General features: G+C 35.0%; 1 protein-coding gene across 1 annotated transcript; it reads right to left on the bottom strand.

The window, feature by feature from the left end:
- Positions 1-15,456: 15,456 nt before the first annotated feature.
- On the bottom strand, positions 15,457-22,534 carry LOC143559842 (1,4-alpha-glucan-branching enzyme 3, chloroplastic/amyloplastic-like). The gene is made up of 20 exons (XM_077048301.1): positions 22,275-22,534; positions 21,179-21,250; positions 20,634-20,698; positions 19,889-20,557; positions 18,912-19,084; positions 18,700-18,789; positions 18,357-18,432; positions 18,173-18,280; positions 17,994-18,084; positions 17,796-17,897; positions 17,202-17,304; positions 16,988-17,125; positions 16,778-16,849; positions 16,600-16,704; positions 16,426-16,503; positions 16,223-16,333; positions 16,051-16,131; positions 15,847-15,951; positions 15,673-15,758; positions 15,457-15,548 (listed from the first exon to the last, which is right to left on the bottom strand). Exons 1-20 carry the CDS (start codon positions 22,532-22,534, stop codon positions 15,461-15,463), a joined length of 2,673 nt encoding a protein of 890 aa, XP_076904416.1. The 3' UTR covers positions 15,457-15,460.
- Between the last annotated feature and the right edge of the window lie 568 nt (positions 22,535-23,102).

Below are 23,102 nucleotides of genomic sequence, written 5' to 3'. Positions count from 1 at the left end.
GACTTCCCCAGAAGGTCCGCATGTTGGTCAGGGCCAACAAACCTGTTACCTTTGAGTCTGCGGTCGAGTTGGCGGAGATAGTCTATGATGATCTGGCGGCGGATGATGTGGGAGTGGAAGATGAGGGAAAAGGGAAAGGAACTAAAAGAGCTGGGGATATCGTGGAACATGCAGGGAGAAGGACACAGAAGATGGCAGGGAGTGGAGCATGTAAGGTGTGTGGAAAGATGCACTTGGGGGAATGCAAGGCTGGTCCAAACCAGTGCTACCGATGTGGGAGGGAGGGGCACCTCTCCCGTGAATGCACCGAGGACCAGAAGTGTTATAGGTGTGGTAAGTCAGGTCACATAGCTAGGGAGTGTAGAGAAGCCGTGGCAGTGAGGGAAGGAAGAGGAAACGCGTGAAGGGATGGTCTATTAGCTGCTGAGGAGGTTGCAGGAGAATAAGTGGCATGTCACAGTTGTTTTATGTTTAGTAGTTAAAGAGTGTTTTATGTTACAGTTGAACCTATGTTGTTTAGCAAGCTTGAATGATTTCCTTTTATGTTATGAAGTACTTGTGACTTCCTGTGCTTTAGTATGAACGATCTATGAATTTAACTTGAATGCATGTTGGTTATAATAAATAGTTGTGTGATGGTAAAGCGTGTAAATATAAGAAGTTTTCCGTTTATAGGGAATAAGTTAGGTTTCGGGGGCGAAACCTCTTTAAGGAGGGAAGACTTGTAACATCCCGAAATTTTTATATTGATAAATAAAAGAAAGTTATGTTTAGTAATTTCACGTTTTAGTTATTTAATGTCGAGTAAGGAACGGGTCTTGGGCTTAGTTATTTTATGAACTCGGCCTGTCTCGACCCGTAGGAAGCCAACCCGAGCCTAACCAAACCCGTAGTATATAAACGAAAGTTCTTGACACTTCCACCATTTTCACCATCTTCCTTCACTTACACCCACACAAACACTCTCATTTCTAGAGAGAGAAGCTAGAGAGAGAAAGTTCTCAAATCACAAATCCGAGTCCACAATCTTGTTCCTAATCGTTTTTGGTAAGTCCCTCTCGAAAATCATCCGTTTTCATAACCATTTTCGAGCTCAAATCGAGCAAAAACTCCCTATTTTCGTAACTTGAGTTTTCGGGTCAAAAACCGCCTTGTTTTGATGTCAAAATGCAAGCTTTTGTGTTTAAAAGTACAAGGAATCGATAGCCCTTTCAATCCCGAGCATTTCCATGTCAAAAACTTCGATTTTGGGTCAAAAATCTGGAAAATCTGGAAAACCCGTGGGTTTCTCCGTCGCCAGCTTGAAGGAGTCGAACCAGACTCATTCGATCGAACCAGTCGATCGAATCAGTCCATTCGATCGAATGCGTAGATCGAACAAGTCCAGTCGACCGAATAGGGAAGCAACCGAATGGTCTCCAACTCATTCGATCGAATGAGTTTTGTATTCGATCGAATGAGTGTTGTATTCGATCGAACGTGTTCCTATTCGATCGAACGTGTTCCTGTTTGATCGAACGTGTTGTATTCGATCGAACGTGTTGTATTCGATCGAACGTGTTCCTATTCGATCGAACGTGTTCCTATTCGATCGAATCAAGCCAGAACCAAGTTGTTTCCAAGTTCGCCTAAGGTTTAACTTCGCCTGAAGCGAAGTTCGTTTTTAAAATGAATTAAAAACCTAATGGGAAATGTGTTAAGGCAGTTATTGAAAACGAGTAGTAGTAGTTAATTGATATGTGTAAATATTATACAGTTAGCCGAGCCCAGTTAAAGAAAGGAATTACAATCAACGGAGAACGTAACCGTATTCAGGTGAGTTTCTAGCCCCATTTCCTTGTTATGTTTTCGGGGCTGTGTGCATACTCGATGTGAAGTGTGAATCCACTTACTTTAAGTGGTAAGTGTATGCTATAGATGTTATATGAGGTATATATTTATAATGCTTGTCGGTACGTGAACGATCTTCGGATATTGCACGTATCGCCAAGGATAGCGATTGCCAAGTGGTTGATAGTGTGTATGAATGATGTGATGTGACTTGTTCACTACGTAAATACTAAACTAATATGAGTGTGACCAAGGCAGGTTGAGGTAGAGTGTGTTAGAGGTAGCAGGAGTCTAGTAAGGGTGTTAGTGGCATAGCGTGAGTGCGTGATAGGGAAAGCCTATACGTGCCTTCGTTATTAAGTGGCATAGCGTGAGTGCGTGATAGGGAAAGCCTATACGTGCCTTCGTTATTAAGTGGCATAGCGTGAGTGCGTGATAGGGAAAGCCTATACGTGCCTTCGCTATTAAGTGGCATAGCGTGAGTGCGTGATAGGGAAAGCCTATACGTGCCTTCGTTATTAAGTGGCATAGCGTGAGTGCGTGATAGGGAAAGCCTATACGTGCCGTTGTAATTAAGTGGCTAAGCTGTAGGGGTAATTAAGTGGTTAACAGTGGCATGTTAGACAGTGGACTATGTGTCTTCGGATACGTATATATATATTGTATGAAGTGGTTGTATGATAAGTTGCTTGATTAACTAGAACTCACTCAGCGTAGCTGACTTTTAGTATGCACGCAGGTGAGCTGATTACAGAGTTAGCATGAGGACGACACACGGCATGGATTGAACGGCTGGCATCTGAAGAAAGAAGTAAAGATGTTTTAAATATAAAGTTTTGTGTTATGGTATCAAAGAAAAAGTTTAACGTTTTGTAACAAATGATTGATGTTTTATATTCCGCGAAAAGTTTTAATAAACTCTGATTGAAGAACTGTGTTTATGAGTAAATCCGACGCTAAAGTAGGGCTACCGGGTTCGGGGCCTTACAGCGTCGCAGGCGTTCATGAGGGCCTGGTCCACGTCAGTCAGGATCATGCGTGGTTCCATGCAGTCATCGAGCATTTGTTTAAGTTTCTCCAGAGCCCAGCTGAAGTTCCTCTGTCGTTCCCTGATAACAAACGCGGTGGCGATACAAAACGACTGTGATGTCGACGTCACACCGATAAACTGAACCAACGGCCAGTCGTACATGTTGGTGTTGTACGTCGTGTCAATCAACAGCACCTCGAGGAACGACGCCACATTTTATGCGACTTATTATGACAGAAGAAAATTTCCTCCGTCCTGTCGTCGGTATCACTCTCCCGGGTATAGAACGTGAAATCGTTGCCTCCGAGAAAGTTTTCCAGCGCCTGCATTGGATGAAATAAAACTTTAGTAAATATTACAAGTACCGTAAGTACACATTAAAACTACAAATGTTTTGAACTACCTTCATAGGGGTGTCGCCTAGTAGCCCATCCCTCCTAATCTTGGCGGTGTGGTTGTATATATCTTTTATTACAGGTTGCACACCGGGAAACTTTTCGCGGAGGGCTGCTTCGATTTCTTGCGGCTTCACGCCGGCCCTGTGTAAACTCTCAACCATATCCAGCTGGTCGGTGTTCATTTTTCTAAAAGACGCACTCCCCTCCTCTAATTCTACAGGATCGTGGTTGTGAGTCTCTTTTACTACTTGAACCCTCCAACATGCACCCCTCGAGTCGTACCTGCCCAGGATCTTAAACGGACAACATTTTTTTATGTTGCCGGTACGTCTCACAGTCGCCTTTATTTTGGGTTCGCCTCCACGATTGCATGCAAGGTCCACAGCGTTTTTCCTTGACCGTTGGACCACAACAACAAACCCATGCTCCCGTCCTCTAATTTTTACCCAATTCTCTAGCTCCTCACGACCCTCAAAAAACTGAAACAGTTTGACGCTAATTCTTAAGCCGTTTATTAAATAACAAACAAACAAATAATATTAACTTAAACAAAACACACGGTGTCTTACAGCATCTGTTTTATACGAAATCTTCACCTCGCGTATGTAGTCGTCATCGTACTCATCTTCGTTATTTGGGTTTGGCCCGGCATGATCATTTCGACCGTGGTGCGATGAAGACTCGGCTCCATAAAACGGATCATTTGCTACTGGTGGCTGGTACGATGACGTAGCCTGACCTCCATAATCCGGCCAGTCGACATATGACGGGCATGACAACTGACTACCGTAATCCGACACGAAGTACTCCTATCATACATAAATTAGAAATTCAAACAACAATGTTAGTGATAATAATAAATAATAATAATACCTATAATAATATAAAATATAATATTTTAATAATAAATAAGAATACTAAAATAATAATAACATAACCGTATATTTACAATAAGAATATATACCGAAACCTGGTTCAAGTTTGGCAAGCCCGGCGATCTAGTGTTACCATAAAACTGTTCGGCCTGACAATAAGGCTGTTGGGGCTGGGTATCATACCCGACATACTCCTAACAAAACGTAATGTAGCATGTGTTCGTAAAAAAAAACTACCAAATTCATACTAAATAAATATATAACGAAACCTGGTTCAAGTCGGGTAACCACGACGTGCCAGGCTGATCGTTAGCGGCATAACCCGGCTCCTCCTCCGAAAATAAATGGTTAAATCAAGACATTCTGGGTATATATAGTACAAATGTTGTGTTGTTTTTTGGTTGAACGTTGAGAGATACAACGTCTGCATTTATAATAAAGAAAGCAAAGGAGGGGAAGGGAGGGGAGCCAATAATTCAGCAAAAGCAATACGCCGCGTATAAGGTACGAGTTGACAACCTAGCCCAGCTTTTGCAGGGCATGTTGTCATCAAATTAATACGCCGCGTATAGGTCTACGTTGCGTATTAAGGAGCTTTTCTAGAAAAACCCACCAGCTTGTCTTGTTATGTTTTTTTGTTTTTTTTTTGTTATTTATAATAATTATTATCAATATTATTTTATTTATGAATAACATATTATTATTCACAATTCGGCAAAGAGCGTACAGTTGCAGGGCTTATATGGGAAAATTGACATTGCGAAACGACCGTTCAATTTATTGGCTACTATCGTTATGGACAGATTGAATCAGTTACAGTGATTACCTTACGAAAGACTGACAGTGCCAAACGAACCCTTTCTTGGATGCTATCGGTATCGACATCTCAAATCCGCCTCTTCGATATCTTCAAACTCCAACGGTCTTGACCATCGGCCACCACCGGCAATCGTAGTTGTGTTCACTCAACACATATCAGTCGTCACTAAGCTTAAGCTTAGGCTTGTTATTAGTTTTATTTTTAGTTGCGGGTATTCCTAGTTGATCATGTTACGTATATTAAAGAATTATCGGCGTATATACATACGTATATATATATAGTAGATGTGCGGTATAAGAATTCATTGCGCCTACATAATCAGCACCAGATCGAGACGCTAGTTTGATGAGTTTGAATCTCTCAGATCCGCGGTATCTGTTAACGGCAGCGAGAACGTGAGCCCATGATTTGGACAGATAAGTGGAAATTCGGTGATTTCTCCAACTTAACGAGCACCAGACTGAGATATTAGCCCGGACTTATGTAACATCCGTATTTTGAGAATTAATTAATAACGGAAAGTTTTATTATTATCGTTGTGTCGTTAGTTTGGTTGTGTGCGTGTTCGTATTTGGATAAGATTGGAATGGAGGTGGATGGTGGGGCCCATGGCTCCCTATATAAGGCCATTCCCCATCCTTTCACCATTTCTTTACACAACACACACACTAGAAAACACACACTTTCTCTCTAGCAATTCGGATTCGGATCCAAGCAAAAGGAAGGAAGAATCTTGGGTGTAAACACCATAAAACAACAAGAAACACCACCAAGCTCCACGGATATGTCCAGATCCGAACCCGAGACTAACAAAAGGTGAGTTTTGGTTTTAAAGGTTAAGTTTTAGGTCAGATTCGACATGCAAACCGATAGAAGGATAGATCGGGGTATATGATGGAAGAAAAACATGAACTTGATAAGTTATAACCCCACGAGAATGTTATATGGTAAAAATATGATGTTCAGGCCTTATAAAACGCAAGTATACAAAGTTGGTACAACCAAAAACCCTTAAAAAGGGTAAAATCGGGTCCTAAGGAAGAGTCACGAAGTAAAATATCCATTAAATGGTAAAAACGAAGAAAAGGAAGAATTTCGCATCGCATAAGCCATGCGAAGCGAAAAAGGCTAGTTCGCATCGCATGACCATGCGAAGCGAAAAGGTAATGTCGCATCGCACAGTCATGCGAAGCGAAATAGTTTCATGCGAAGCGAAACAATTTCAGGCAAAGTGAAACAGTTCCATGCGAAGAGAAACAGTTCCATGCGAAGCGAAAAAGCATGCGAAGCGAAAAAGTCATGCGAAGCGAAATTCCATGCATGCGAAGCGAAATTCTTCTATGCGAAATTTTATAAAATTCATTTTCTGATGCATTTTATAAAGCTCAACCCCATCCAGGGGCGCTGCCCCTTGGACCTTGCTAGGGGCTGCCGCCCCTAGACCCAGCTACCAGGGCGCTGCCCCAGACACCCGTTAGTTGAGGGTTCATAAACTTAAATGTAGGAAGTAGTAGTAATAGATAATTGACACGTGTAATGTATTGTACAGTTAGTCGTACATAACTAAAAAAGGACGCTACCATTAACGGCGAGAGAAACCGACTCCAGGTGAGTTTCTAGCCCCATTTATGTGTTATGTTTTGGGCCTGTGTGCATACTCAATGTGATTAGTTAATACACTTACCTTAAGTGGTAAGTGTATGCCGTATGAATGTTTATAAATATACCTAATTAGTGTAGAAAGAGTTAAACGTATGTGTGAAGAGGTATATGAGAACAGATATAGCTAATGAAAGAAAGGTATGTACGATATGTATAGTGTATGAATGGTATGTATGATACGTAGAGCTGAAGAATTAAGGGTTGCCTACCCTAATAATATAGGCGAAGAGTAAAGGGTTGCCTGCCCTACTAATATAGGCGAAGAATTAAGGGTTGTCTACCCTAATAATATAGGCGAAGAATAAAGGGTTGCCTACCCTAATAATATAGGCAAAGAATTAAGGGTTGCCTACCCTAATAATATAGGCGAAGAATGAAGGGTTGCATACCCTAATAATATATGCGAAGGTTATAGAGCGAAAGGCTCTTTAAAAACGTAGGAAGGTTATGTATGTGTAAAATAATAAAGGTAAGTAAAAGTAGGAATGTATGGAAGTAAGAATGTAAAGAATGAGAATGAAATGTATGTACCTGCTTAACTAGAACTCACTCAGCGTAGCTGACTTTTAGTATGCACACAGGTAAATAGGTTGAGGCAGCTGGCTTGAGGAGGGACACATGGCATGAGCTAAAGAGACGGGTATCTATGAAGAAGCGTCATGACTGTTTTATGTTATGTCTATGAATAGATAATTTGCATGTTAAGACAAGATTCGATGTTTTGTAATGTAATGCATGAAGTTTTTAATTATTCCGCGAAAGTTTTAATTAACTCTGATTTTAGAACTGTGTTTATGAGTAAATCCAACGCCAATGTAGGGTTTCCGGGATCGGGGCTTACAACTTACCTGAACCGGTTGACACGTATGCTGACGGGGATTTAGGCTCGGTGTTGACGCTGATATTAACAAATTTGCATAATACACAATGAAAACACAAACTCAAACAACAATCCATACAATAGCAATTCTCTTCAACGACCAGTCAAACAAGAAGAAGAGAAAAATAACGAAGACAATTGCTATTGTATGGATTGTTGTTTGAGTTTGTGCTTTCATTGTGTATTATGCAAACGTGTCAACGAAAGCTGTAAACAAACGTGTTAATATCCGCGTCAACACCGAACCCAAATCCACGTCTGCATACGTGTCAACCGGTTCAGCTAAGTCCGTACTAATATCTCAATCTGGTGGTCGTTATGTTGGAGCAATGACCGAATTTCCACCTATCTCTCCAAAGTAGGGGCTCCCGTTCTCGCTGCTGTTAGCGGATACCGCGGATCCGAGAGATTCAAACTCATCAAACTAATATCTCGATCCTGGTGCTGGTTATGTCGGCGCAATGAATTCTTATACCGCACATCTATCATATATATATACGTATATATATAAGCCGATAATTCTTTAATATACGCAACATGATCAACTTAGAATACCCCTAGCTAAAAATAAAACTAATAACAAGCCTAAGCTTAAGCTTAGTGACGACTGATATGTGTGTTGAGTGAACACAACTACGGTTGTCAGTGGTGTCCGACGGTCAAGACCGTTGGAGTTCGAAGAAATCGAAGAGCCAGATTTGAGGTGTCAATAACGAAAGCATCCAAGAAATTGAAAGTTCGTTTGGAAATGCCAGTTTTCCCAAGTAAGCCACTGTAACTGATTCAAGATGCTCATAACAAAACCAGCCAATAATTTAAAAGTTCGTTTTGCACTGTCAATTTTCCCAAATAAGTCCTGCTACTGAACGCCCTTTATCGAATTTCGAATAATAATATGTTATTGATAAGTAAATAATATTAATATTAATAATAATCATAAATAACATTAATAATAACAAAAGAAAAGAAAAGAAATAAAAAAAAGGAAAAAAAACCTATGATAAAACAACACTGGTGGGCTTTTCTAGAAAAACTCACTAACATAACCAGCACCCGTTTGATATAATAAAATATAACATAATACAATATAACATAATATAATATAATAATAAAATAATATTATTATATTATATTATATTATACGAACGTACCTCCGAACCGAACGTCTTGCGTCGCCGCCTAACCCCGGCATCTGAATCTTTGGCTTACCTAATAATAATAATATTTTAGTACTAATAATAATATAAAAATTAATGCTTTAATACTAACAATTATATGTTTAGAATAAAAATAAAAATAATAATAATAAATATAATTAATATTATAAATTTTCATATTATTATTTTAATAATAATTAATATTACATAGTATTTTAAAATTATTATTTTAATAATATTAATAGTATTTTAATACATATAATAATAGTATTTTATTTTATTAACAATAATATTTTTATTACAACAATATCTTAATAATAATATTAATATTTTAATAGTAATAATATAATAAAAATTTTAACAATAACGGTAACCAATACGGGAAATCTATTTTAAGTTTGGGAGGCCCGGCGAACTAAGGTTACCGTAAAACGGTCGATGCCTAGACAAATTTCAAAAGTAAACCATTCACCAAATCTCTGTCCTAACATCTACAACTATGTCCTAGCATGTACTAAATAAAGATAAAACGAAACTTTGTTTAACTCCGAATGACCGTTAGTACCGTTCGGCATCTCCTCGTCCGTCGCCGAAAACATGTATGGTTGTTGGTGTTGGTTGAATGAAGAGGGTGAGGGTGAGGGTTATGGAAAAAAAAGGAAAGGAAAAAAGAAATGGTGGAGAGGGAGGGGAGGGAGCCGGACTCCAATAATATACAAAACCCAATACGCCGTGTATTCCGACAACCCTATAACAGAGTCAGGCTAGGACGTCAAATCGTACCCTAATACGCCACGTATAGCCCTATACGCGACGTATAGGGTGGTGTGGTGGGTGTCCCTAACCCTTTCACATTCAGTAGGATAATTATACATATTTAGATTCTACAACTTTATGTAGATTGTAGTTTGGATACCTAATCAATCACTCTTTGTTTTAGGTAAGGACATGTGAAACTTTGAGGTTTAAAATATGGTCAAAATGTAATTTTTAGATTTTAGTTTGAGGTTCTAATCCTCAATATAATCATATACGACATCTGAGCTTAATTATTTTCACTTTATTTTTTTATTTGTTTAATTTATTTCTTTTTTTTGGTTAGTAGATAGACATTAAAAATAATATGAAAATATGTTTTCAACTCGGTTTTGCAAGGCAACTATTTCAGGCTATCGACAGCTTAAGCTTTTAACAGGTGCAGCAATTTGCAATGTCTTCAAACCGTGAAGGGTATTCGGATCAAATCATTTAGCGGTTAAAATTAAGCTTTTGATTTAAAATATAAGTTGGTTAGCAGGTTATTTATGTTTTCAGGTTACAAATACCACGTTGCATGTTAAAGATTTTTTTAGTAACAAGGGCATTTATGGGACTTTAGATTCGGTACATTTGCGAAATTGATTAAGATGTTGGATTTATGTAGTTTGACTGGGTAACGTCGAACTACTGGCCAAAGCACAAATGCATCGAAGGGCTGGAAAAGTCAAACGGTCTATGAGTTAGAATTTTGTCAAGATTCGAGTCATTAGAACGATTCATAATTTGAATTCTTAACGGTTTGTAATTGGGTCAAACTGTGGTCGGATCAATTTTTATAAAAGTGTTTTTATATTAATATTAATGATTATGTTTACTATGTGAAGTGTTTTTGAAGTTAAACTTGATTTTTGTCTTTTGGATGGTTATATCTAATGTTTGAGTCCAACAATGCTGATTTATATTATTAAATTTATATATGTTCGTTTGTGTTCATTTGCACTCGTCTAGAAAGTTAACGAACATACACCAACTTACACATTATGTGTTCATGAGTCGTTTGTTCGGAAAAAATCTTAACGAATGAACACGAACAAGACTTCATTCGTTTAGTTTTAGTAAGATCGTGCTCGTTCGTTTTGTAATAAATGATAAAATAGTTTTTCATCTTTTATATCATATTTAAGTTACTTGGTTACATATTTATTTTAAAATTTCACAGATTATTTTTATTAAAATGTTTTAAAATATTTTTTTTTCAACCCGTTTGTCACACAAGCATATAAACTAGTATACTATATATAGAAACAAGTATATGTCCATGACTCCAGATTATTATACACAAGTATATTTATATTTATTTTATTTTATAAATAAAACAATCAAAGTTAATATTTAAAATAAGAAAACAATGATTTGATTACAGAGATGATTGGAAAAAACAAAGGGGGAAAACAACCTAGTAGTTATAGAAATATGTAACGTGGAACCGTCATATTTTTATTTATTATTATAAAGATTTTGTATTCATATATTTTAATATAATATTTATTTATTGTTTTTATTAGTTGTTAAATTGTTTGATAAATACACACGTATCAATAATAACCTATTAATTATGAAAATGTAATTGTCTTACAAATAAGTACTATTTATAAATTGTGCAAGTAACTTTGCATGACGTAAAGGTGATTTTGCTCTTTCTTCTTTACTTATTTACATCTCTAACTAATATATTAAAACAACATAATTTTGTCTACATGTTTTTTACCTAGGTTGTTTACATAGGCTTCCATGTCATCAACCTTCCATAAATCTAATTTTCACATATTCACAATAAAATTTTAATCAATGATATTGATTTTTATATTCTTGTAACTTATTAATGTAATTATAATATTAATTATTCTGATTATTGTTAGAATTAAAAAACTTATGGAATTTACTAGGTTTAAATTGTTCATCGTTTCTTCTTTAAAAGGCACATGATTCGTTAAAAAATCATAACGCTCCCCATCGTTGTAACCAGATTCTTCGACTCATCTATAACCGGTTCTTCATGATTTGTCGGTTTCATAATCCAAACAACATCAAATATGTTCATCATTTGCAATTATCATGTATTATTTATATTTTAATGTTTAATCAATTTTTGTGAAGAACAACATCAAATTGATTCATTGTTATTGGATTTTGGGTTTAACTGCATGATTTTTTATACTAATGGTTAATAGATTTGATATTTAATCTATTCCTATTAATCGATTTATGTTTTAATCTATTTAGGGTTTAAAGGTATGATTTTTTTTTAAATTATCGGTTAATCGATATGATGTTTAATATGTTTGTTACTTAAAATTATGTTTACATATTGTGATATTTTGTTCCTAATACGCCTTTTTCCAAGTTTCACTAATATTAATTATTTTTATGACCTATCAATTTAAAATTTGAAAATCTTATTATATATGGATAGGAACCTAACTATTATAATAATTAAAATACTAGTTTATTATATTTAACACATTCATTTATTTGTTATAATATTAGTCAAACAATAGTTATTGATTTAACGTGCATTTATCAATCAATACACACAAAAAAATAAATCATAATTCATTTTAAAAATTTTAAATCTTTCATTTTATAGTAGCAGACTTTATTTAACAAAATATTTAATTTGTAACTAATTCAAATACGTGTTTCATTATTATTAATTTTGTAGTAATTTAGTATATAAATTGGGGGTATTGTTTGAATTTTTAACTAATTTGAGGTGTTGTATTAATAGGTTTTGGCATTTTACTGGTTTCAAATTGCTTTGGATAACATAAACACCATCAAGGTATGCTTTCTTCAATTATGTCTATGTAAAGTTTTTTTTTATTAATTAATTTCTTTATCACTAATTGTTTTTTTTTCTAATGTATATGTGTTGAAATTTACACGATGTTTATTTTTGTTATATTTCAGTTATTGTGTATGAGGCATGACATTTTGGATGTTGATTTAATTAGACGATTAACTTTCAATTAATATGTGTTTTTTGTTCTCATGTTTTATAAAGATATTTTAACTTTTTATTTATCTTTGTTAGTATTCGCATGGTTTTGTATTTGAATTAAAGTAACAATTTAATGTCTTATAATTTATATAAAGGTATCGTTTTTTATATAAATATGACATTTGCATTTTACTAAATTTATAATACACACACATATATATTATGTTTTAAATATGTTATACCCGTGTGTAACACGGGCACTATCCTAGTTATTTATAAACTAAAATACGAAGGACTTTGCCATTGGTTATTTACTTGTTTAAAACATATTAAGTGTGAAATTCTCTTTGTCACACATAAATATAATATTTATCAGTTTTATTTATTATCAAACTATTGGATACAACACTATGAAGCATCATTTGAATATGTGGGGTCTTTGTACACTAATACTACATGTTTTGTATATGTTCAATCATAGTCAACTGATGGTAGATGTCACATGCGTCATTTTAACTAGCCAACACATTTTTGGTGTATAGCATGTCAACTGACTTCTATTGTTACTTAGTAAAGTTTCCCTATTAACCGAAATAGTGAAAAAAAAAATAGTGAGCATGTGCCAAAAATAAACCCGTGTGTCGTAACGTTTGGGTAAAAAACCAGTTATATTGTAGTTTACCAATATGCCTACTAGTGGTATTCAGAAGTTATGTAAAGTAGTGTCTTTTTTTAAAAGGTTGGAGATTCTAGTCTTGAGATGAACATTAGTGTAATATTAGATGTAGATTATATTGCTCTTAAAAAGACAAATTATAATTAGATAATAAATTTTATGTGGAGCAATTCACAACTCTAAGTTTGTGGGCGTTTACTCACAACTTTACAGTCAAATTGGGCCATTAATGTGGTGGTAGTTCACAACTTCAAAGGAGAGTCAAGGCCCTCTCAACTTGAGGTTCACAAATAGGGACTTCGGGTTAAACCGGTTTTAGAGACGGCCATGTTGGTTCCAACAAAGTTGGCCCCGATTTTGTTTGAAACTAGTTTGGGTTTTAACCCAACTTTTGAGGGGAAAAGGATCGAGTTGACCGGTTTCAAGGTATAGGATTACAAACCAATTTTGATCTTATGGTCCGGGTAGGATTCAAATTGGTTTGGATTCAAACTAGTTTCTTGAGGTTCTAGATCTACAATATATCAAAGGGTCGTGTGATGATTTTTATGTATCATCAATCGTGCTTTTATTGATGATTTTATTACCGAAAATTCATAGAAATAAAAAATAAAAATAATAAAGGTCTATCAAAATATTGAATTAGATATAACTTTTGGTTTGGTTTCATTAATTAACATACTTCATTAAATCACTAAAAACATACAAATTCATAATAACGTTGGTTATTAAAAGAATATTGTAATTTTCAATATAAATCCAAATCATATAAAGTATAAAACGTTATTTATACACATGAAGATTAATTCAATTAGACTCCGTCTCATAAGTTTGCTTGGTTTTGTTGCGTGGTTTGATGCACTCAGAATCATCAAACCTTTTAACATAGTAATGAAGTCTATCTATCATCAATCCGAGAAATAGGCAGAAACCTGCATCATATAGCTTATGTTATTTGTTTGCAAATTTATTAAAACATACTTTTTTACAAAATTAATCGAGCCTATCCTAAGATCTAGTTAAAAAATAAAGGGTAAATCCAACATGAGCCGAGTTTCAATATCAGTATTAACAAATAGTAGAGTTTGCGCCTAACAATATTTCAAATTAACTCGGCTCGGTTACACTGCTTATGATCATAAGTTAGCAAACATAATAGAAAAAATGTACCCATGAGTGACGAGTCAAGAATATGATTGGCCAAAAGAACTTGATCAGTTGAATTAACGGCTCCCGTCTCCATCGAGCGTTTTTGAATCCTCATTATACTATATAAACTCGATATCAAGACCGCAAACAATGTCACCCCAACGGTTGACATCACAGGACCACGACCCTCCTTGAAACGATCCAACACAAACATCATTAGTTTCCTTATAGGTGCCCTAAACAAAAGGACCAAGATCACGTTTATTTCGGCTATTACAAGAATGAACAAAAAAGGTGTCATTGTATGTTTTTTACGTAGCAAATGGAGAATAAGAAGTGGATATTCAAAAAGAAACGATGAGGTGATATAAAGTGGACAAATGGTGTTATGGGTTTACCTTGGCATTACTTGCAATTCAAACTTCATCATAAACTTACACATAAATGAAAGAATCACATTCTACCCTCTAGATATAAGCTTTCATTATAAAAGTTGCTTTGATAATCAACTTATAATGTAAATTTGAGGATGTCGTGTAAGATTAAATGTAGAAACATGGGACAAACTTTTGACATCTAAATCACGTGCATGTGCTTCAAACAGCTTCCTCCGTGTGTTGACCAATCCCATTGACTTTCTTTTAGAACAAACTTTGCTTTTCTTTTTTCTTACCTAAGTTATTAATTTTATTTATTTATTTATTTTGCGTCAAATGTTAAATCAAATTTAATATTATGAAAATCACCTTTTTTACATAATATGTATGCATCAACTTTTCACTCCACATTATAGTGTAGGCAGCTCAACTAGGCGTGTTTAATATTTGAATCGAATTTGAGGAACTTATAATTCCATCCGAGTGGCATTCGAATTTGAAGGTTCGAGTTTTCAATCATTCAAATTTGATTTAGTAATTGAATTTCAAATCGGATACGAATTTATGATTTTTAAATAAAGAGGCGTTTAGACATTTGATTAATAATCAAACCTTTTCATCCATGAACCCGAATCAGTGATAAATGCTATTGAATGTGCATCAAAAGGTAAAATGTGTAATGTATACGTATATACAAAAAAGAAAATATTTGTAAACATCGTTAAATAAAAGTTTGACATTCAAAGTCAAACAACGAACCCGAGACACTACTTACCATCAGCATAATACAGAACAAAATTTGCAGGTTTAGTAAAGCCTAAACAAAATACTAACCACGCCCGATGTTCATACTCTCAAAATCCGGGTTAATTTGTAAACCTGAGCGCTTCTACTCGGCAATGGTACTTCTACGCAGTTGCGCATACCATCAACTCTGCAACAAAACATATTTCAACAATTCAAAATCAAAAGAACCAATATAGTTAATATAATATTATAATCGTGTTTAACAAATTAAAAGCACATGATTAAAATTTAAAAACATGTCATTAGCTTACCTTCTACTCATAGTTTTCCTAAAATACTGATCCGGCCCGATAGATCCTTGACCACTATACTTTATTTCATCTGTGTTCAGAATTACCTGTGATAACATTAAATAAAACATATCACAAAATGTATACAAAAAAAGTATATTAAAAAAAACAAGAAAGAAATGACACTATATTTACTTGATACTCTCCGGCTTCTTCCACACCAACACTGTATTTCTCATAAGAACTAGTGGGGTGAAAATTAAAGATAAAGAGAAACGGGCCTCGTAGAAACGATATCACCTGTACGGGCCCGCATAAATATTAGTTTTTGTATTCTATAATCGGGCTAACGAAATTTGACATTATTCAAAATTTCAAACATAATCAGAATGGCCTCACCATATTAGTGTCGTTGACATGATGAATATTTGGAAGCCATCTAGAAATTACTCTTTCTGATTTTTCCAAGTCCATCATGTCCTGTAAAATAAGTATTATTTTACCCATTTAACCCGTTAAGAGAAATGTATAACCCAAACTGAACCGTTTAACTATAAACGGGTCAAAATACCTTATCAAAGGAAAGCAAGTTTTGATGGATCCCTTCTTTAGCAAGTAGATCCCAATCCCGATTAGCAAGTGAGAATGAAAATCCGTTACTTGACATGGGAAATTCCACCCGCTAGGAAATATAAATAGCAACGATTACTACTTGCATTTTTCTCAGGGTTTTTGAAGGTAAATAATATTAAACAAACCTAAATAACAGCTCACCTTCGGATGGCCATATTCGTTACCCATAAAGTTTAGGTAAGCACGACCACCGATTGAGTATGTAAGTAGTCTGATCATCTAAATAACAAAAATAATTACTAAAGCATAAATTACACCAAATGTAATTATTAATATCTTAAAGGTAATCTAATATGCCTAAATTACTAAACTAACCTTATGCAGAGAACAACCTCTAAGCAAGGAGTCATTCATGACTGGTGATTGCTCCAAGGTTTGACCGTATAATATTTCAGCAAACGATCGCTCTCCGGAAATCGACTGTCGGTAAATTTATCAATAAAACTAAAATAAACGAGCCAAAAGACGCATAAATTAATATATAATGATTTACCTGATTATGATTTTCAGCATATAAAAGCATTTTATCAGAACGTCGACTGATCCCCACCAGTGTGTCAACAATCTGGAACAAAGATTGAATTTTTATTAAAAAAGTGATGAACTTTAGACTGTGTTTGGATAACTGGATGTGTGCTCCAAACAGCTCTTTTAAAATATATCAAGTTGAGATTTTTCAACGTTCAAACTTAAAAGTGAAAACCTTGCTCATGCTCCAACTAGAATCTTGAACATTCTCTAAAAACCACAACCACATTTCAGAAGCGCGTGGGTTCACAAAGTAATCGAACCCTAGCCCACCTTGAGAAGTAGATTCACATAATCCAGGATAAAGTGTTGCCTATGTGATTAATCCAAAAAGATCAAAATAAAATTATCCGCAAGATTCATAAATCACAAAAATGTATTCTACTTACATCTTCTGCAATGGTGATTATGTTAGGATGAAGAGTATGCAATATCTCATTTGCCAATATGAGATATAATATCGCTGACCGGTCAACGTATTGGTTATAGAACCTGAAATAGTTTAAAGTTGATTTAAGAAGAAATATTTGAACCCAAAAAGTAGGGTGTATACGGGCCAAGCCGCTTGTGAGCTACTAGAGATCGGCTCACAACAAGCTCTTAAATGAGCTCGAGCCAAAAAATAAACTTGTTTACTAAACGAGCCCAGGCTTCACTTATCAGGCTCTAGCTGGATCGCGAGCCTATATATGTAACTTTAATTTAATATATTAAACATATATTTATATAATAATTACTATCATATATAAAATTGTGATAAAAATAACTAAATGATATATACAAAATTATAATTAAAATATGTATAACAAAGAACTAAAAGTTTAAAAGTAATTAAAAACAAGCCGGTCCCGAGCCAAGCTCGAGCTTAAAAACTACCCACGAGCCAAGTTCAGGCTCAAGCTCTCGAAAGTTAAACGAGCTGAGCTCAAGACTAGTCAAGCTCGGCTACCTCTACCAAAAAGAGATTAATATAGATGCCTTACTCCTCCATATCACCGGTAAATGAGGCAAACCCATTGTGTGTATACATCATTGATGCAAGCGAATGAAAATTGAAACCGTCAACATGGTACTCCACTACCCACCTAAAAAATGAGAAATATTATGTCTGTAGACGGTATTTTGCATTACATAGAATGTACAAGTTAATGAACAATGATGATTGGGCGATTGGGTATTACCAATTTAGATTGGAGAGTAAATAATGTAAAACATCAAGATCTTCATATTTGAACATTCTTGTACCCCAAAACTTATGTTGTCCTCGTTTACCTAGTAAGTTGAAATAATATGAATAAATAAATGAGTTGCTTATCTAAAACTTAACTCAGAGCATCAAGTTTATCAAAAGTGTGTTAACCAGTATGAAAATAGCAGTCGTTTGATCCATCAAAGAGTGATAATCCAACCATCTCATCGGCAGCGGAGTAAGAATGAACGATGTCCATGAAGACAAGCAATCCAAGTCCTGTTTATTTCTTAACAAAGGTCAATGCACGATCAAACTTTCAGTTCAAAGGTTTTATGCATTATATGATATTCACCATGTGCTGCATCAACTAAGCGCTTAAAATCTTCAGGTGTCCCGTACCGGCTGCTGACCGCGAACATATTGGTCACCTGCATTAAAATATACGGTATATTTCATGATTTTCATCTCTAGCAAGCCAAACAAGAAAAAACAAGTAAAAATAGCTTTAAAAAATGAGTCAAACGGGTCCAAAGTCAGACAGTAGTTGAATTACTATAACTTTAGAAAATCATAATCGACGCAATAATAATTTATTAAGAACCTAGGACAAAAACTGCTCGTTTTGACCCAATCCTAGTTAAAATGTTGAATGAAAATCTAAAAATATAAATTGAACTGTTGAAGATCAAACTCACTCTGTACCCAACAGTAAAATAATCTTTGTGCTCAACGACCCCAATTAACTGTACTGCATTGTATCCAGCTTCCTTAACATAAGGGAGAACCTGTAATTATAATTATAATGTATTTAGATGGATGCCAAAACGGGCAAGAAAAATACAAATAAAAAATTCTGATATTACAGCATAAAACAATAGTTACAACTTATGACTTATGAGAAACAAACCTTCTCCGTGAACTCATTAAAAGAGGCGATTTTTGGCTCTGATCCACTAATACCAATATGTGCTTCATATATACGCAAAGATTTTGGAACTTTTGGAGTATTGTGTTTCCATTTATATGCATTTTCAGGAGGCGGCTCCCAGTGGATCGCATATCCTTGGTTTCCATCAGCTTCTGCATAATCAAGCCCAACAAGAGCAAACTATCAGAAGAATTAGTTTTTAACCAATATAACAAGTCAAACAAGTAAATGGGTCAAAAATTCTACCTCTAAAACAAAATTTTTAAAGGAATATGGTATCCAATTTCCAACGGAACACAAAAATAATAATATTTTGGGCTGACATATTTAGCCCGTTAAAAAACGGGCCGGGTTGGTGTTGACCCAATTAACCCATTAAATTAAACAAGTCGACCCGCTAACCTGTTTATGACACATTTAATCCCATCTTTTGACAACCCACCAACTCGATTAGCACGTTAACAACTTGGTTATCACCCGCCAACCCATTTGACAAATTTAGTTATATGGGTTTTACGGGTTGTGTTCGGGCTGACCTAATTAACCAGTTAAATTAAACAAATCAACCCGCCAACATCTTCAGTTACACAGGTTGACCCACTAGCCTGTCTATGGCTCCTTTAACCCATCTTTTGACAACCCACCAACTCGATTAACTCGTTTACAACTTGGTTATCACTTGCCAACCCATTTGACAAATTTTGTTATATGGATTAACCGGGTCATGAAGGGGTTGACCTAATTAAACAGGTCCACCAGCCAACCTCTTTAGTTAAGCATCTCGACCCACTAACCTACTTGTGACCTGTTTAACCCATATTTTGCCTACTCATTTAACGCGTTTAGATAGCAGGTTACATGATTTTAAGTGTGTGCCGGTTAGAGATGATGCTTTTGACACGAATAAAAATATGGGAATTTAACCTGCCAACCAGCTAACCCGACTAGATTGGTACCTGGATTCACATAAGTAGCCCAGGCCGGAATCCGTTCTAAAGGCCCGTTAGGAGTGTTAAAATACACTCTATACTTGCTTCCATGTGGAATAGCAGGTGCATACTTCTTTAACCACGCCTTTCTTCCTTTACGGGTCTCAAACCAGTAAGCAATAGGAGGCTTTTTAGCCCGAAACTTAGCACGTGAAACGGGATCATTAACAACATTAAATATATCATACTCTTTTCCACTATCCATCACATGTAAATGACTGAACGGGTCGTCCTTATTTTGCTCCTTCCACGTTTTGAAATCTATCTCAGCATTTTGCATTTCTTCTAACTCCTCTTCCGTTTGAGGCCCGCTTGGCCCAAAAATTTGCTCATATAATTTAGCAATAATTTCAAACCGTGACTTTACGAACCGATCTTCTCCGGGCTCCCAATACTCGTCATTTGCCTTTTGGAAAACCTCATCAGCAGTAACACCACTATCACCTTTATCGTAATCATCCACATAATTATACTGTTGAAAATAGAGTTCGTCTGGTTCTTCACCGTCTCTTAATTTATCTTCAAGAATCACGAACCAATACCCGTAATCATCATGCCCATAATGCCCCTCTCTAGCGCAATTTTCAGTTGGAGACCAGTCGTTGAAATCTCCAATAATTGCACAATACCGCGCACCTGATTTTATTTTTAGTATTAAAAGTAGAACCTGTTTTTAAGAAATATGAATTGTTATCCCGGTATGAGGCCAAACCTGGTGCCCATTCCATGAAATCCACGCGATGTTGCACGTTACGGTGCATTCCTAACAACTCATATCTATGTAGAGAAAGTAAAAGTCACGGTCAACATAGAAAATGAAAAAAAATAAAAAATCATAGCTAACTATTATAGGTTGTGTTTATATGTGTTTTTAAAGTGATTATTGCAACTTTAAAAAAATCAGAATCAAATCAGATGATTGAAGCTAGAGATGGGTGCCCGTATAACTTTTCCACACCATACATGTCGTATAACCTTACATGGCCCATTTGAATTGAGGAAAATGTTATACAGCCTGCATAACCTATCAATGGCGTGTGGACAGTATGCAAGTAATGTGTAGATAGTATGTCAGCAGTTTGCATATAGCCTCGCCCCTAGAGATGCGTAGTTAATTTTACATGTATATCAGTAATCAGTTGATGTTCAAAAACACATTATTTGACCCTAAATATATAAGATAACCATAATCAAATACAAATATCCATAATCATCTAATTATTACTCAAAGAAACATGAAAAACATGAAGAACTAACCCAGAAGCCATGTCTCTAAAATCAATGTGTCGCTTCAAGATTTCATCTTTCAAATCTTTAAGAGACTTATACCTGCATTCACAACAAATACCAACCAAAATTCAACAAAATTAACAAACTTTTTCAAAAACATGGGAACCCCATATTCTCCAATTAACCAAAAGGGTGTTGCTAAACGTATCCACCCTTTCAACTATTTTTACTGATTGTACTCCCACCCTTAACTTTTCATTCAAATTACTACTTTCCTTTAACAATTATTACTTACATATTAGTCCTCCAAATCATTTATTCCACCTAATAATCTTTTCTTTGAAATATCAAATAAAAAAACTATTAAGTTTCTAATTTTTACTTTTTAATCTTTTACCATTATTACTATTATTTTTATTGCTAACTTGCATATTAGTCCTCCAAATCAATGTTTTAAAAACCGGTACGTACCAGCCGGTTGAACTAGTTATAACAGATTTCGGTAAGGCAGTCGGTATTTAGAGCCCGGTATTTTTGGGCAGTTTGCTAGAATATCGTACCATTTAAAAATGACTTTTAACTTAACAGACAAAATTGAAACGAGTAAACACAATAAACTACGATTCGTTAATCAGCCAATTTTGTATCCTGCAAATCCAATGATGTTTTCTTTACATCTTTTGTAATTGATTAATTTCGTATACAAAGTACAAAATTCCTATTTGACTCGATCATTATTCATGTGTAACGTTTGGTTCATGTGTGATGTTTATTAATATACTTTTGGGTTATTTTTTGAGTTAAAGTTGTATTTATATAATTATATGGAATTACATGATAAACTATTTAAGACGGTTGAACCTCCCGATACATCCCAGTATTTTTTAACTAAATCCGGTACGAGTAAAATACTGCTTTTAAAACATTGCTCAAAATCATTTTTTTCCACTTAATAGTCTTTCTTTAATAGTTATTTTTTTAAGACCATAGAATAAAAAAATGTTAGAAGGAAATGAAAGCTTAGGGGAGTACATTTAGTAAGGGAGACGGGTACGTTTGGCTTAACCGTAACTAAAATTCCACAAAATCAACAAACTTTAACAACTTTAAACAAAACCCATACCTTTCACGAAGATAAAGTGCAAAACCCTTATCTGTAATTCCATGTTTAGACAGAAACCCAACTGGGTCAATCCCTTTATCGACGGATTCCGGGTTCTTGGACTGCCGGTGTTTCGGCGGTGGCTGCTGGCCGGAAGAAGCTGAACACCGCCATTTGTTAACCGGGAAGTATACGGATCGCCGGAGAGTGATATTCCGGCTGCTGTCGGGTGTTGGCGGGAGTGGGATTAGAGTGAGCAGTGAGAGTGATGATGAAGTCATAAGATAAGAACGATGGTGAGGAAGAAGAATTGGGGTTTTGGGTTTAACAATGAGGATCAAGTCAAAGTAAACACACACACACACACAAAAAAAACCTTCGAAAAAAATTAAAAATAAATAAAATACCATAACTTAAAATTTAATAAGAAAACAAAAAAAAGTAAAAACACAAAAATGTTTCCACCGTCTTTCTCGTTCTTAAAAAAATAAAATAAAAAAAATAAAACTCGAAAAAGACAATGTTGAGTGAAAAGACCATTGTGTCTTTTTGTTTATTATTGTGTTTTGTGTTTATTTTCATCATTGATTGTGTCTTTTTTTCTTGATATTGTGTTATATTAGTCAATATTGTGTTATATTTTGTTCGGCATTGTGTTATATTTTGCGATTTATGGTGTCTTTTTTTAGTTATAATTGTGTCTTTTGTCTCTACGTTGTGTCATTTCAGGTTTTTTTTAGAACGAGAATCACGATGGAAACATTTTTGTTTTTTAAATTTTTTCATTTTTTATTTATATTTTGAGTTATGATTTTTTTATTGATTTTTTGGAATTTTTTAGGGGTTTTT

This window comes from Bidens hawaiensis, unplaced genomic scaffold, assembly GCF_021521415.1.
Source record: "Bidens hawaiensis isolate Kalapana, Puna unplaced genomic scaffold, B.hawaiensis_p1.1 tig00020045_1, whole genome shotgun sequence".
In the NCBI taxonomy this organism is placed as follows: Eukaryota; Viridiplantae; Streptophyta; class Magnoliopsida; order Asterales; family Asteraceae; genus Bidens; species Bidens hawaiensis.
The sequence above is the reverse complement of the archived record's forward strand: the minus strand, read 5'-3'. Positions and strand labels throughout refer to the sequence as shown.